The 14,370-nt window shown below is 37.0% G+C and overlaps 1 protein-coding gene and 1 pseudogene across 1 annotated transcript; both read left to right on the top strand.

Moving 5' to 3' along the window:
• The first annotated feature begins 6,167 nt into the window (after positions 1–6,167).
• LOC149002143 (protein NRT1/ PTR FAMILY 5.4-like) lies at positions 6,168–9,185 on the top strand. The gene is made up of 4 exons (XM_089138894.1): positions 6,168–6,500; positions 6,609–6,826; positions 7,064–7,563; positions 8,211–9,185. Exons 1-4 carry the CDS (start codon positions 6,425–6,427, stop codon positions 9,076–9,078), a joined length of 1,662 nt encoding a protein of 553 aa, XP_088995020.1. The 5' UTR covers positions 6,168–6,424; the 3' UTR covers positions 9,079–9,185.
• A 3,602-nt stretch (positions 9,186–12,787) lies between these two features.
• On the top strand, positions 12,788–13,911 carry LOC149002142 (peroxidase 29 pseudogene; annotated as a pseudogene).
• Positions 13,912–14,370: the final 459 nt, after the last annotated feature.

The following is a 14,370-nucleotide window of genomic DNA, read 5'->3' as shown; positions in this document are numbered from 1 at the left end:
TATATTTCCATGTGATTTACAATTGTTTTATATCAATTTTTACTCCCTAATATGATATGAAAATGAATATGTTGCACCATTTCCTTTAATTTCTATTTTATATATTTCCTAACAAATTCTAATTAAGGGTTTTCTCTGGTGTTCCAAAGCTCCCAAAAACGTCCTCCCTTTTTCATGGAGTTTGCTCTCCTTTTATAGATTAATTAAACTTCGGGGTGAATCCAAACTCAAAGTTCTTATTTGACTTAACCAAGGAGTGTTTTGACGTATAAATCGGACTAACTTAGAGATCTCCAATGCATAATCCCACCGTTGGATTTGGAATACCAAGAAGTCATGAAGCTCTCCTCCAAAAATCGGTTCGATCAGACACCAGATGACCATTCGATGAAGATCTTGATCAAAACTGGACAGAGACACTCAAAAACAGGATTTTTTCTATCTTCCTTATTTGAATTGGATTCTTCTTTCTCTTTTCCCTTCTTTGATCAAATCCTAAATAGGAAATAAAACATAGAAGCATGCAAGGACTCATTCTTGACTTGGAGGTAGGACTCTTGCAATAATACCCAGATTACTAATCCTTAACTTTTCGAGGAATCCTTCATCGGTGGTTGTGAATGGCTGGTTTTTTCAATCTTTTCGACCTTGGTTCCGTAGGAGCAAGTCGGAAAGATTGAGAAATAGAACCATCTGATTTGATTCGTTCTCAATAGCCATGAGATGATCATCTTAGGGTGATCCTTTTGTCGACGGATACTCCTATTACACTTGTAGTCTCTGAAGGATGAGAACCAACCATGTAGCATCTACATTGAGAATTCAAGTATTGTATACGTCATTAGTCCGATCCTTTGTAGGAATTACCCGTAATAACGAACTTGCAAAATGGATCTGTTTATCATAAAGAGATTCGTTGTCCCTGACCCTGCTTCACCTAAATTGTTATTTGAACAAAAAGATCACAATAAACTTTTGGCAAAAGCACTTCCCACCAATAATAAAGGCTAGAGAGACCAGTACTTGGTCTATTATCCCCCTTGTGATTGTGCTGTGCTGGAATGTTTGTACTTCTCGAAAAGTGGCTTGAAGAAGTTGAACACCAAGCCTACTTTGTCTGCATTTAAAGAAGTAGTTTACCATATATTTGTTCGATGCGAGGGGGTTCCTGTCCATGATAGAAAAAAGGAGTATATTGCTCCCCTTATCAAGTGGGGAATTGTGGACAGTGAGCCCCCTGGCCTTCAACTTTTTTCCTAGTCATTCTTTTCTTTTTGGAATGCACACTAACACCTGTTTCTTTTTTCTAGCACCAAAGATGGCTACTCATGAAGAAGTTGTGGCAAAGTATAAGGCTGCAAAGATGGTAGCATTTGAAGACTCTTCCAAGAAAAAAGGGTAGTGGAAGGACAACAGAGTTGACATAAACAAAATGCCCCACCTAGTGGCCAAGATCCCTCCTGATTCCGAACTAAAAACCTTTGAGGAAATGGATGAATGCTTCAAAGGATCGGAATCAGGATTTTCCTTCCAATAATTGGAATGGTAGTAGCAGCTTTAATAGAGGCTATAAGACTTAGAATAGCTAAAGACCATGAGCTTGCTTGTCTACCTAAGGTAACTGTGCCAATGGCCATTTGGTGGTTACTTCCACTGTATATGATCTGAGGACTTGCTGATGTCTTTGCACTCATGGGATTGCAAGAACTCTTTTATGATCATATGCCAAATAGTTTGCATAGCTTGGGGTCAGCAACTTGGCTTAGCATCTTGGGTGTTGGGAGTCTATTGAGCGGTGCTATCATTTTCATTGTTCAGTCAATCAGCTCAAGATATGGAGAATCTTGGCTGGAGAATAACCTTAATGGAGCACACCTAGACTACTATTACTGGTTTCTAGCAGGGTTGAACACACTATGGTTTTGTTCATATGTTCTTGTGGCCAATCTTTACACTTACAAGAAAATTGACGCTGTTGCAATTGATGTTGTGTAGAGGAGGATCTCAAGAGTCTCTTAACATGTTTGGTTCATTAAGGAATAATTGATCAACATCTCATTGTTCGCGTGAATAGTCTCTATCTTAATTTTATTCTCCTAACATCAATAACTCTATTGTTCCTTGAAAGATCTAGGCTGTTTTAAGAATCATGATGCACTTGCATATACCAAGATGCATGAACATAGAGGATGTAGAAGTAGTTGGAGGCAATGACTGTACCACCACCCCTATTTGTAATAGAGAGCATGAATCCCCAAATCCACATATCCATTCTAACAACTATATGTTTAGCAGAAGGGATAAGAGCATCTACCCGTGATATGCCCCCAATGCATGCATGCCGAACATTAACATAGCAATTAGACATAAAACAACCTAAGCAATTCAAATATCAAAAATAGAATGCAAATTCAATTCTAGAGCTAGCATCAATTTCCCCTCACCGTGCATGACTTGAGAATTCACTTCTTAGGATCAGCATACCACTTTGGGTTTTTGTATCCACCTCTAATGCTAAATCCTCTATTTGTGATATACACGAGTTAGTAGGCACATAGTTCTCCCACCATTTATAGTTCCTAGTTTTGTTTAGCAACTATAGTCAATCGATACTCTGATCACTAGCCAGTCGTTTCTGTGTCGACCTGGCTATATACCCCCTTATCTACCTACACTGGTTCAATCCAAAATTTGGGGTGTTTGTTCTCCATTCTCCAGCGAGTTTTCCCAACGAATTGAGGTTTGCCCTTTTAGTAGCATTTTCAAGATATATTGCCCATCAGTTGATCGCAAACCCATTCGACACATCTCCAGTCAATTCCTACACCTCCCTTGGGTCCAATCCTGGATGACCTTGATCCCTATTGTAATTACAGCTAGCGTTTGACACATCAATGGACTTTTCTAAGTGCAAAGTTTTGGATTTCATTTAATTAAATAAACAAATATTAAAGCTTTTAACTTCTCCTAATTATGATGTGGCCCAAATATTCTTTAGAATTACAACTTAATTCAAGGTAACCGCATTGGTGGTGGTGTTTATCCTTATAGCTCATAGCATGTTATAATTTGCCCTTCCGGGTTCCGTTCATATAACGCAACATCAAGCTAGGGTATTAGGGGATATTACACATAGGGCTTGTATTAGTGATAAGTATGCAAGACAAAAGAAGTTTATCTACACAAAGAGCTCATTGTTTTATGGGAGAAAGGACTTGGTCCAATGAAAGGACAAAATGTCACCTATGCTGATGTGGAGGTCATTGGTGATGTGCTTTCAACATGATGATGGAAGCTTCTTATGTAGAAGCAATAAGATAAAGGAGGTCTTGGGTTCAAACCTTCATCACTCCACACCTTCCCACCCTATGGTCCCCCAGTCCTTGTGACTGGCCTTGATTATGTCCAAAAATGATACTGAGCTCATTGTTTAATGGCAGAATGCATGCACGTGTCCCATGAAAGGACAAAGTCTCAACTATGTTGATATTCAATTTTTGTACGTAGTTCCAAGAAGTTCTCAATTTTCACTTGACAACAATTTTGGAATAAATCTGACTCGGAGGGAGTACGCCAGCTAGTGGAGGATGGATGAAGGCCTTCCACTCACATGCTTGCCCCCTTAATGGTGTTGCTTCAGGGGTCAAGATGACCATTGGGGCATGGAAGGGCACTCTCCCTGGTCCATGCTAGCATGGAGGCCATGCTTTTGAATAGCAAAAATATTCCCTTTATTTAAGTTTTCTTGCCAAGTTAAGATTGATCTCTACCCTCGTGAGTGGAGGACTTTGTTCCTCTTACATTTCTCCAACTCATGTTTAGGAGGGACTCACCTCTAGTCCACCTTGTCATTGTTTAAAGTTGAACCCCATCTTAAATATATAGATGAGGCAAGTTTGAGGGGAGCACAATCCTCTACCGTGCAGAAAGAATATCTAGACTAACATTGAGTGTCCACTATTCTATTACGGCATCCATCCATTAACCCACCATCATTTGTTCTTTTAGGAACTGTAGCTTTTATATATATATATAGGAAAATGGGGATAACTCATATATAGGTGCAAAGCTCAATAACCCAAGGAGTTTTAACCTTTGGCCTCTTACTTATGAGGTGTTGGTCTTTATCAACTTAGCCAATTCCTTAGGATAACCTACCATCAAAATATAAAGTCCATGTTATACTCTATGATCCACTCACCACCCATTCCCAATCTACTATTCGACGTACCATCATCTATAAAAAGCCAAAAATATAAACTCGTGTGCCATATTATTGCAACTCTCTTAATTTTCAATTACATTTAATATTTCTAACCAACCAAGTCAGGTCTATGTGGATGCACAAGAGAACATATGTTATTATATGAGATAAATAATTAAATTTGAGTTTTAAAATTTTTAACTTAGTACAAAATCCCAGATCATCACTTAGAAAATTAGATAAATTAAGATGGTATGATTTGGACTTTTAATTGTTAAATCCATGTGCAGTTTTTCTTTTTGGTATAACGAACTACATGAAAGAGAAGAAGCCCATGCTAAGTCAAGGGAGTAGAGAGCAAATCTTGAAATTACTCTTAAGCCCAGGAGTCGGCAACAACATTAATCTTAAAAATTACTGTATATCATACAAGAGAGAAAACTTTGTTGAAATTAATATATCTCATCAACCACGCTGGATGCAAGAAGGAGCTGCCCCAAGGCCATGTTCAGTTCGCTACAATAGGAAGTGCATGAGAGTAATCCTGTAAATAAGGAGGGTTGACCGGAGAGAAAAAGAAGGATTTATTTCATTCTTAATGTAGGACTACAATAGCATTTCAAATTTTTTTGAAAGTTTTCAATACAACTTGGAGACTTTATTTGAAAATCCTTCATTTATTAATTCACTAAGGGCCTATTTGGTTACATGAATCCAGAGATTTCAAATCTATGGATTCATGAATATGAGAATTATACCCGTTTGGTTGTAAAAATCTCTAGATTCATGGAATCTAGAGATTCACCTTTTTACATTAAAAACGTGAATCTGGAGATTTAAGGGTAAGGGGTGAAATCTAGAGATTTCAAAATAGCTATACATTTGCACATTCATAAAAATCACGTAGATTAAATAGTTTTTTAGGATGAATCCTCAGTATTCATTCCAACAAAATATCTAATTTTATAAATTATAACTCTATAGATTTGAAGTTTATAGATTTGAAATCTCTAGATATTTGAAATCTCCAGACTCATGTAACCAAACAGGCCCTAAATTATTGTAGCATTAAAGTGAGTGCCGGAGCTTCTCCAGTGCCGGGGGCTATGGCCCCTCGCCCTCAATTTGTTTTTTAAAATTTTCCTAACAAGTTCTCTTTAGCCCTCTTTCCATATGTAAAATACCAGCAGTCGGCCTTCCTGATCCTTTAAATTTTCTCTATGGAGACCCATCAGCGTCTTTCCGTGCATGAAATATCAACACTTAGCCCTTGCTCTTAATTTATTGATTTTTTCAAAGGGACCATTTTGGCCTTCTTTCTATATATAAACTACTAGCACTTTCATACCCTTTTCTAGTTTTTTGAAATTTCCCTACATAATTTTCTCTAGTCTTTTATATATGTGTGAATACCGTACTTATCCCCCAGCGGATGTTAAATCTTAGCTCCGCCTCTATTATAATAATTTTTAATCATATCATAAACTAATTAAAAAAAAGAAAAAAATTAAAATAAGCATAAAATCTTTAATCATGAACCTCGCTTGGTTATAAATTCTAAGAACAATTCTTCTTATGAATTTACTATTATTTTATTTTTCAAATATTATAATTTTTCTACCAAACCAAAGGCCATATACTCATGGATCCTCTAAAATGACGTCTAACTACCTCACTCAGTCTCCTGGTATCTATAGGTTGTGCTCACCTCATCCCAGAGGTGGTCCTTACACTCCATAATGGTGAGAAAACAACTTATAACTAAATGTCATCAAAGAAGGTCTCAGCTGTATTGCTTGCTATTCTTATCTTTTCGTTTCTATTTTTCTAGTCTTGGGTTGATTTTTTTCTGTTTTTTAAATGGTAGAGGCCCTAGAGGGGCTTTTTTTCTTCTTTTTTTTTCCTTCTAAATATGATTTCAAATATGTATTCTACTCACAAGTGAATAATCTGAACAGTTGAGAAACTATTATATTAATATAAACGAGTAGTTGACCCAACAAAAACAAAAATATGAGGTAGATATTTTTGTGATGCATCTTGCCCTTGTTCACCTTCAAAGCCTTCACTGTATTTATTACTCCTAGATTAACGTAACATGCTTTTTCATTCCAAAGATGCAAATCCCAAATTTTCTGATGCTCTCACGGTAAACTAGCTTCGCATGAAAAGCTCGCCCAAACTTCCCTTGTTCAACCTTTGAACATCAAGGAAACATAAATGGAATCAGAGATCTCTACCCAGCAGCAAAAAAACCCCACCAGAGGAGGATGGAAATCAGCCATCTTCATCATCTGTAAGTCTGTTTCTACATCATATCTCCAGTTCTTAAACCTTAACTGAATCATACAATTCTTTAAAATAATTTCCCTTTTCTCGGATTTCTGATATGTTCTTACTACAGGGGTTGAAGTTGCAGAGAGGTTTGCTTATTTTGGTATGCAAGGCAATCTCATCATCTACCTAACCAGTGTCTTAAATGAACCAGTCGCAGAAGCAGCCAAGAATGTGAACATCTGGTTCGGCATCTCCACTCTCCTTCCTATAATAGGAGCTTTTGTAGCTGATTCCTACCTGGGTCGTTTCAAAACCATAGTCATCTCTTCCTTCATTTATCTCAAGGTGGTTTCACTTATTTGAGAAATATTCTGAGATCTTGATTTCTTGGTAGAATATATTTTTTTCTTTCTCTGAACTAAAATATCCCATCTCACCCATTATTATCCACTATGAAAGACTCTTCTGGAGCCACTCATCATAATTTTGCAATACAATTATCATCGATAATGAGTTTATTTTTATTTTATTAATCAATTTGTCATAGCAAATATTTTTTTATTTTTTTTATTTTGGTTATAGGGACTAGTCTTGTTGACTTTATCAGTTTCAATAATTCCGGCGAGATTTCGGGGACCTCTCTTCTTCTTGTCTTTATACATTGTAGCATTTGGCCAAGGTGGACATAAGCCATGCGTGCAAGCATTTGGAGCAGATCAATTTGATGAGAACAACCTAGAAGAAAAGAAAGCCAAGAGCTCCTTCTTCAATTGGTGGTATTTTGGGATATGCAGTGGTGCAGTTTCAGCAACCCTGTTGGTGATTTATTTACAAGACAACGTTGGATGGGGAGTTGGGTTTGGAATTACTGCGGCTGCTATGGGGATGGCACTAGTTGTGTTCATATTAGCACGGAAACTGTACAGGCAACATGTTCCCAATGGAAGTCCCTTGACTCAAGTGGCACAGGTGTTTGTTGCAGCAATTTGCAAGCGGAAGTTGCCTTTCAAGGAGTCTAATGGTGGCTCTGCCATGGAGGTTAAAGGTAGTGGCCACAACCTCGCACCGACCAAACAGTTCAGGTAAGAAAAAATTGTTGAGGTATTTTTTATTTTTTGGTCGAAATTATTGTGGTTTTAGACTTATAACCCAATTTATGTTCTAATATATATACCGTTTTCGTTATAATCCAATGGTGTAAGGGTTTTATATAAGAGTCCAATTAACACTAAAATCTAGTGTTATTTGTAAATACTAGCTGAAAGCAATGATTTAGGTATTCCAAATTAAAGTGATTCTACCAAGGAGGTTAAAGGTAGTGGCTGCAACTTTGTACAGACTAATGGTTCAGGTAAGGAACAATTGTTGAGGTTTTTTTTTTTTTTTTCAAAATTATTGAGGTATTTGAGTTATACCCTTTATATTCTAATATATATCATCTTTATAATCTAACGGTGTAATGTGTGTTATATAAGAGTCCAATTAGCTGGAAGCAACGGTGTTATCTGTAAATACTAGCTGGAAGCAACGATCTAGGTGGTATTCCAAAATAATTACTTAGGGTGTAATGATTTAACATTATTTGGGTGTATAATACTTTAAGCAAACCTTGTGCTTAAACCCTAACATTGTGTTACAGAGAAAGTTTTGAGAATGGTTATGATTTATCACATATCACAAAGTGGTGATAGATTAAAGTCTTTCCATCTTACAATTTTACAACTTGCAGGTTTTTGGACAAGGCAACCATTGTTGATGACACCGATCAGTTAGCTGGGTTCAAATACAGTTGGAGACTTTGTTCAGTAACTCAAGTTGAAGAAGTGAAGCTTCTTATTCGTTTACTTCCTATATGGTTTAGTTGCTTGATGTTTGGTGTGGTCTATGCTCAAATTGGGACATTTTCCATCAAGCAAGGTAGCATGATGAACAGGAAAATTGGATCCAAGTTCCAATTTCCTCCTGCATCCCTTGCAGTGTTTTCAGGCCTCGTGATTATGTCTTTTCTCCCATTATATGACCGAGTTCTTGTTCCAATTGTTCGGAGGCTCACTGGTTTACCATCTGGAATTACAATGCTTCAAAGGATTGGAATCGGGTTGTTTCTTTCGATAATGGGAATGGTGACAGCAGCTTTAGTAGAGTCTAGAAGGCTTAGTATTGCCAGAGAGCATGGACTCGTTGATCTACCTACAGCAACTGTGCCGATGGCCATCTGGTGGTTAGTTCCACAGTACATGATTTGGGGACTTGCTGATGTCTTTGCTATTGTAGGATTGCAAGAACTCTTTTATGATCAAATGCCAGATAGATTGCGTAGCTTAGGGGCTGCATTTTGGCTTAGCATTATGGGAGTTGGGAGTCTATTGAGCGGTGTTGTGGTGTCCATTATTCAATCAATCAGCTCAAGACATGGAGAATCTTGGCTACCTAATAATCTTAACAAAGCTCATATTGACTACTATTACTGGGTTCTAGCAGGGTTGAGCACAGTCTGGTTATGTTCATATGTTCTTGTAGCCACATTTTTCATTTACAAGAAAGTTCATGGTGCTGGAAGTGATGATGCTATAGAGAAGGATCGCATGACTCTCTAATTTTTTCAATTGACATTTCTGTTTATGGGTCATGTTTCTATGAAGAACTGACTTTTTAAATTTCTATTATAGAGTCAAATTTCTGGCCAAAAAACATTAATGTGCTTGACAACACATAATAATTTCTATTTTTAGGTCTAAAAGGAAACAAATATGTTTATTATTGTTATAGAATTAGGTTAACAATGTAAAGGTAAAACATATGAGAAGAGTGGGCAAGACGTAGAGAAACAAAATATTTGCATGGTTCAGCCTCTCATTTAGAGAACCTATGTTCACCTATGACAGCACTTATCACATCAAGTTTGATGAGGGATAGTAATTTTTTTTTGGTACGAAAGGGCTTAAAATAAATAAATACATATATATAAAACCTTACGCATTAATATTATATTGGAAAAAAAAAAAAACCTAAGTAATACCAAAGATAATCGAATCTTCTTCTTTAAGAATATTTTCATTCATTCTTTGTAAAATAAAAACAATCTATTGATGGCTAACACAAAATCTAAAAATGTACACACAGATACTAGAGTGGATTTAAAAGGTTATTTTTTGAATTAATGTTTTGGTCCAAGAGAGCAACCACAAGAAGATAAAAGTAAAATATATGAGAGAGGGAAAGATGACAGCATACAATTTTGATGAAAAACAATTCTATTGAAGTTAATTTCAATAAATTTTGAAGTTTTTTTTATGGGGTTTTGAGGTAGGTCTGAAAAGATCATCGAAGGCTTTAGGGTTAAGGTTTGAATGGGGTTTCATCATGTTAAGGATAAAATTGGTCATTCTGTACATTTCAGTCTAAACTCATGATTGCACGATACGACCAAGCTTGTTATTTAATATGGCTCGGCCATACGGTTCATGATAGGACTGACCACAACATCTAGAGTATCCGACCTTCATGATTAGGGAACGTGACAAAGGTAAACTCCTATCATCTTTCAACATGGAAAGACAAGTTAGGTAAAGAACTCTTCGTAGAGTTACTTTCCTAGAACAACTCATCTTAGAGTCATATTCCGAATCTAACTCTACTATCTTACACTATATAAACACCTTAGATAAACATAATAAAGTAAGTATTCATATTAAGTGGGATCAATTACTTGAATTCCCTATTGAGTAGTTGTGATCATTCTCATTGGTACAGACTTGCTCGTTGGAGACGTACCTCGACCACCCAAGGTCAAGCACGTGTTTTGCAGGATCTTGACAAGGAAAGATGAACAGGATTCCATATCAACACATCAAAAGTCAGCAGTTCTTCAATGAATTTAGACAACTTAATTAATTTCTTTAGTGGTTTCTATCTGCATGGTAGAGAAAGCAATAGATGGAGAAGGTTTCATCGAGCTTTAGGGTAAGGGTATTAATTCGATACGGTACCAGTAATTCAGTATAGTATCGGTTCCACACGGAATTTCAAAACTACACATCAATATGGTCTCTCGTATCAAATTTACACAATAGAGTATAAAAATGGCTTTTTCAAAACGGTACGGTATGTTTGGAGTGATATATATATATATATATATATATATATATATATATATAGACTTGGGACTTGTGACTTGGATCGTGGGCTTTGATCCGGAAGGCCCATTTTGTCGTGGGCTCTATTCTGGAGAGCCCATTGCTGGGTGAATACGGGGAGATGCCATGAGAGGCACTCTCCTGCAGGGAGGTCAGCTAGACAGGTACCTTCCTGAAGGGAGTTGAGCTGAAAGGTACCTTCACAAAGAAAGGTACCTTACCCTTTCACCACAGCCTTTGGGGCTCTATATAAACTCAGTTTCGTGTTCATTCTAAACACGGATTTCTCCTCCTCTTTTTTTCTCTCTCTCCCTGTTGTTGTTCTGTCTAGCAGTGAACATTACCTGATATACCTTAAGTAACCTTTCTAGGGTGCAACCTTAAAGGTTGGGCTGACTGATCTTGGGGTGAAGACACTGTAGAACCCGTGTTGCACAAATCAGGGTGTCTAAATACCTTAAAGAAAGTACCTCTGGTACATTTCAGCTCATTTGACAGTATTGTGAGAACAAACGTTCAAGTATATTTGCAGATTCCTCAACAGCGTTACAACACACTCAACAGTGATGGAGAGTAAGGTTAACGTTCTTGCTGTTATAGCTTTAGCCTTCTCACTGCTGCTAGGCTTAGCCCTCATATTATTAATGTAACTTATTAGTGCTCAAATCAAATAAAATTTTGGTAGATCGACACATATTATCAGTTGCACCCGAATCTACTATAAATAAATACTAAAATAAAGAGATTAGTATTCTCGTCGCTTGAACTTGATATTACACAATTTAAAATGAGCTGAAAATTCTCTAGTTTTAAGCTTCACCTTTCGATGATTTTAAACAATACTTTAGAAAGTTTGATAGTTTCGATTGATAAATGCCAAGTTACGACCAAATTAACCAATATCAATCAACAGAATTTCGAGAAGTTTAAGTTATTTCAGCTAGGAATTTTATCCAAAAAAAAAAATCACTGATATCAATATGTCTCAATATATCTCAATCACATTTTATTTCATTTTTTGGGTACAATGACATTTTTTTTATGTATAGGGAAAGGGGTGTTGATGCCAAGTGACCAACCTAGTGATGATGTGTAACAAGACTTGCATTCAAAGAAAAATTATTCGAAATAATATTCTTCCTTTACTTATGACGTGTCATTGGATTCAAATTGTATGTTGCCACAAATGTGTCAATCATCGTTTAGCCGAGTAAGGATTGCATGCCAAATGTTTTTAGGTAAGTGTCACTCCTTTGGATGATTTAAAATTTTAAATTGAATTGAAACCTTGATTTAATTTCAAGCCCTCATGATGATAGACGATGTGGATCTTTGTGATATTACTTCTACTTCACTTTCCATAGAGAGAGAATCTCTTAAGCCACAACATTAATGGACCTTTAGATTAGACTGGGAAAGGATAGATTTAAACACTAGGGTAGAGGGTGTGAATATAGTGATGAAAATTAATCATAATCTATGATTCCTAATGTATATTGGAGAGGGTGGATTGATCTTGGACACCGTATGCGAAAGAATAAAAAATTTTAAATATCAGACACTCTCAAGTTTTCTTCTTGTCACATGTAAATCAGAGCACCATATGTAGCAAAATGTGAAGGGAGAGACCATTAAAAACATCAAACCATTAAGGGGAACAGAGCTTTAACCGATAGTGTTGTGGCAGTAGCAGGGTTCAAAAACACATAATAGGCTCTGTAGACTGTATAAACAGGTTGGTTTTTGTAGTTGTTTTTCTTGCAGTTTTAGCTATACATGATGGTGAAGCATTGAATGTTTATTACCCTAAATAGATGACCTACTGTGATTTCGGCTGAAGGGTTCATTTTGATTTGGTTCTTTGGTGAATCAGTTGGCATTTCTTCAGCTACCTTATTATGACTGTTGCTTGTAGTACTGATGCACCCATATGCTTGACTTTTTCTAATGCTACTCTCTCTGTGGCTCATTGAATTGAATTTCCAATAGAGGAAAATGAAAATAATGGCTTTTGCTCTTCCTGATTCACAATAAATGAGTCAAAACTTACAATAACTTCATCTGATGTGTGGTGACGCAGAAAGCTGAATGTGTAATGAACTTCCTAGCTTGATATATAGCAGCAGCTTGGAGTGAGGAAGAAGACACAGAAACTTCAGAGAGATTGGATATGAGAAACTCATTTGTGGTTGTTCTCTGCATTTTTTAGCCTTCTGGGTGTTGATGGAAATCAACTCTCATATCATTTCTATGAAAAATCGTGTCCACAAGTTGAGACCATTGTGAAGACAGCACTTGCACCATTCTTTCTTGAAGATCCAACTTCAACTGCTGCTGCTGAGGTTAATGTTCCATGACTGCCAAGTCCAGGTATCTCTCTCTCTTTTTCTCTGTGCATATAACTAAGTTATTATGTTCTCTAATTAATCCAAAATCTCTTCAGGGTTGTGATGCTTCCATTCTTCTTGAATCAAGTAATGGGGAAATGCTACCAGAGTTGGCTTCTAGTAATTCGAAAAACAGAGACAATTGCAGCAGTAAAATCAATTGTTGAAGCAGAATGTCCTGGGCATGTTTCTTGTGCAGACATTCTTGTGTTGGCAGCTAGAGAGGCTGTTTCAGTTTCTGGAGGTCCAATAATAAGAGTTCCTCTGGGTAGAAGAGACTCCACTACAATGAGTTATAAACTTGCTGAAGCCTCTCTTCCCCCACCAAGCACCGGAGTTGATGCCATGCTTCATCTTTTTGCCATCAAAGGGATGAACCTTGAAGAATCTGTTGCCATTTTGGGTAATCAGAGCACTTAAATTAACATTTTTCATAGTAGTTTGCACTCTAACCTTGCACATGACTTTGGGTTTCTGTTCTTGCAGGTGCACATACACTGGGGATTAGTCGTTTGAACATTGTTAACAGGTTGAACAGCCATGAAGAAAGCAGAAATGCAGGAGAAATGTCACCTGGGTTCGAAAAGCTCTTGAGATTAATTTGCAGAAATGGATCATTTGAGGGGCCCTTAAGCATAAACTCTACTTTTGTAGGCAATGATCTTACTGTGTTTTGTCTTTGATAACCAATATTTCAGAGATGCAATGGCAGGCCAAGGTGTGTTACAGATTGATGCTGATATATCCATGGACCCTCGAACAGCTCCGGTAGTCGCTAGATTTGCCATGGATGAAGTTGGTTTCTTCCAGACCTTCGCAACTGCATTTGTGAAACTCTCCTCTTCTGCTGTTCTAACAGGAAACCGATCGAGGTGTAATACGCAAGAAGTGCAATGAGGTCTTCTAAAGTTCTAATATGAAGTTGGTTTAGAATTATCTTTCAGAAAAGGACTCTACTCAATGTAGTTTTATGGCTTCCATTTCCAGGGATGTTATCTTGCTTCAGAAACTTGATCAATGGTTTGATGAAATCTTTTTGTTTGAATAATCTATGATTATCGAACTATTTGAACTAAGAAAAGTGATTTGGAGGTGAGCTATGTATTTATACAAGAATCGATACCTTGAGAAGTTGCTCACTTGGCAAAAGGAAAATGCATCATAGCATATGATCCAAGAGTTTGAAGAATTTAGATCCTCCCCACTCAGCTTGCCCATACAAACCATGCATCCACTTGCATGAGTGTAGGATGCAACCTACCCTACCCTGACATTGGCAGACCAGACAGTGCGGGTGCATGGATGTATCGGCAGGCTAAGTAGAGAGGATTTGACTCAAGCTTGAATTCCCTTGAGGCCAGAGTTG

This window comes from Hakea prostrata, chromosome 10, assembly GCF_041222555.1.
Source record: "Hakea prostrata isolate BN-2017 chromosome 10, UWA_Hpros_2, whole genome shotgun sequence".
Classification (NCBI taxonomy): Eukaryota; Viridiplantae; Streptophyta; class Magnoliopsida; order Proteales; family Proteaceae; genus Hakea; species Hakea prostrata.
The sequence above is the reverse complement of the archived record's forward strand: the minus strand, read 5'-3'. Positions and strand labels throughout refer to the sequence as shown.

Excerpts from the sequence above, each read along its gene's own strand:
- LOC149002143 (XM_089138894.1), top strand. The coding sequence starts at position 6,425 with ATGGAATCAGAGATCTCTACCCAGCAGCAAAAAAACCCCACCAGAGGA. Across the intron at positions 6,501-6,608 it reads ATCAGCCATCTTCATCATCT|GGGTTGAAGTTGCAGAGAGG; the intron begins GTAAGTCTGTTT and ends TTCTTACTACAG. Across the intron at positions 6,827-7,063 it reads CTTCCTTCATTTATCTCAAG|GGACTAGTCTTGTTGACTTT; the intron begins GTGGTTTCACTT and ends TTTTGGTTATAG.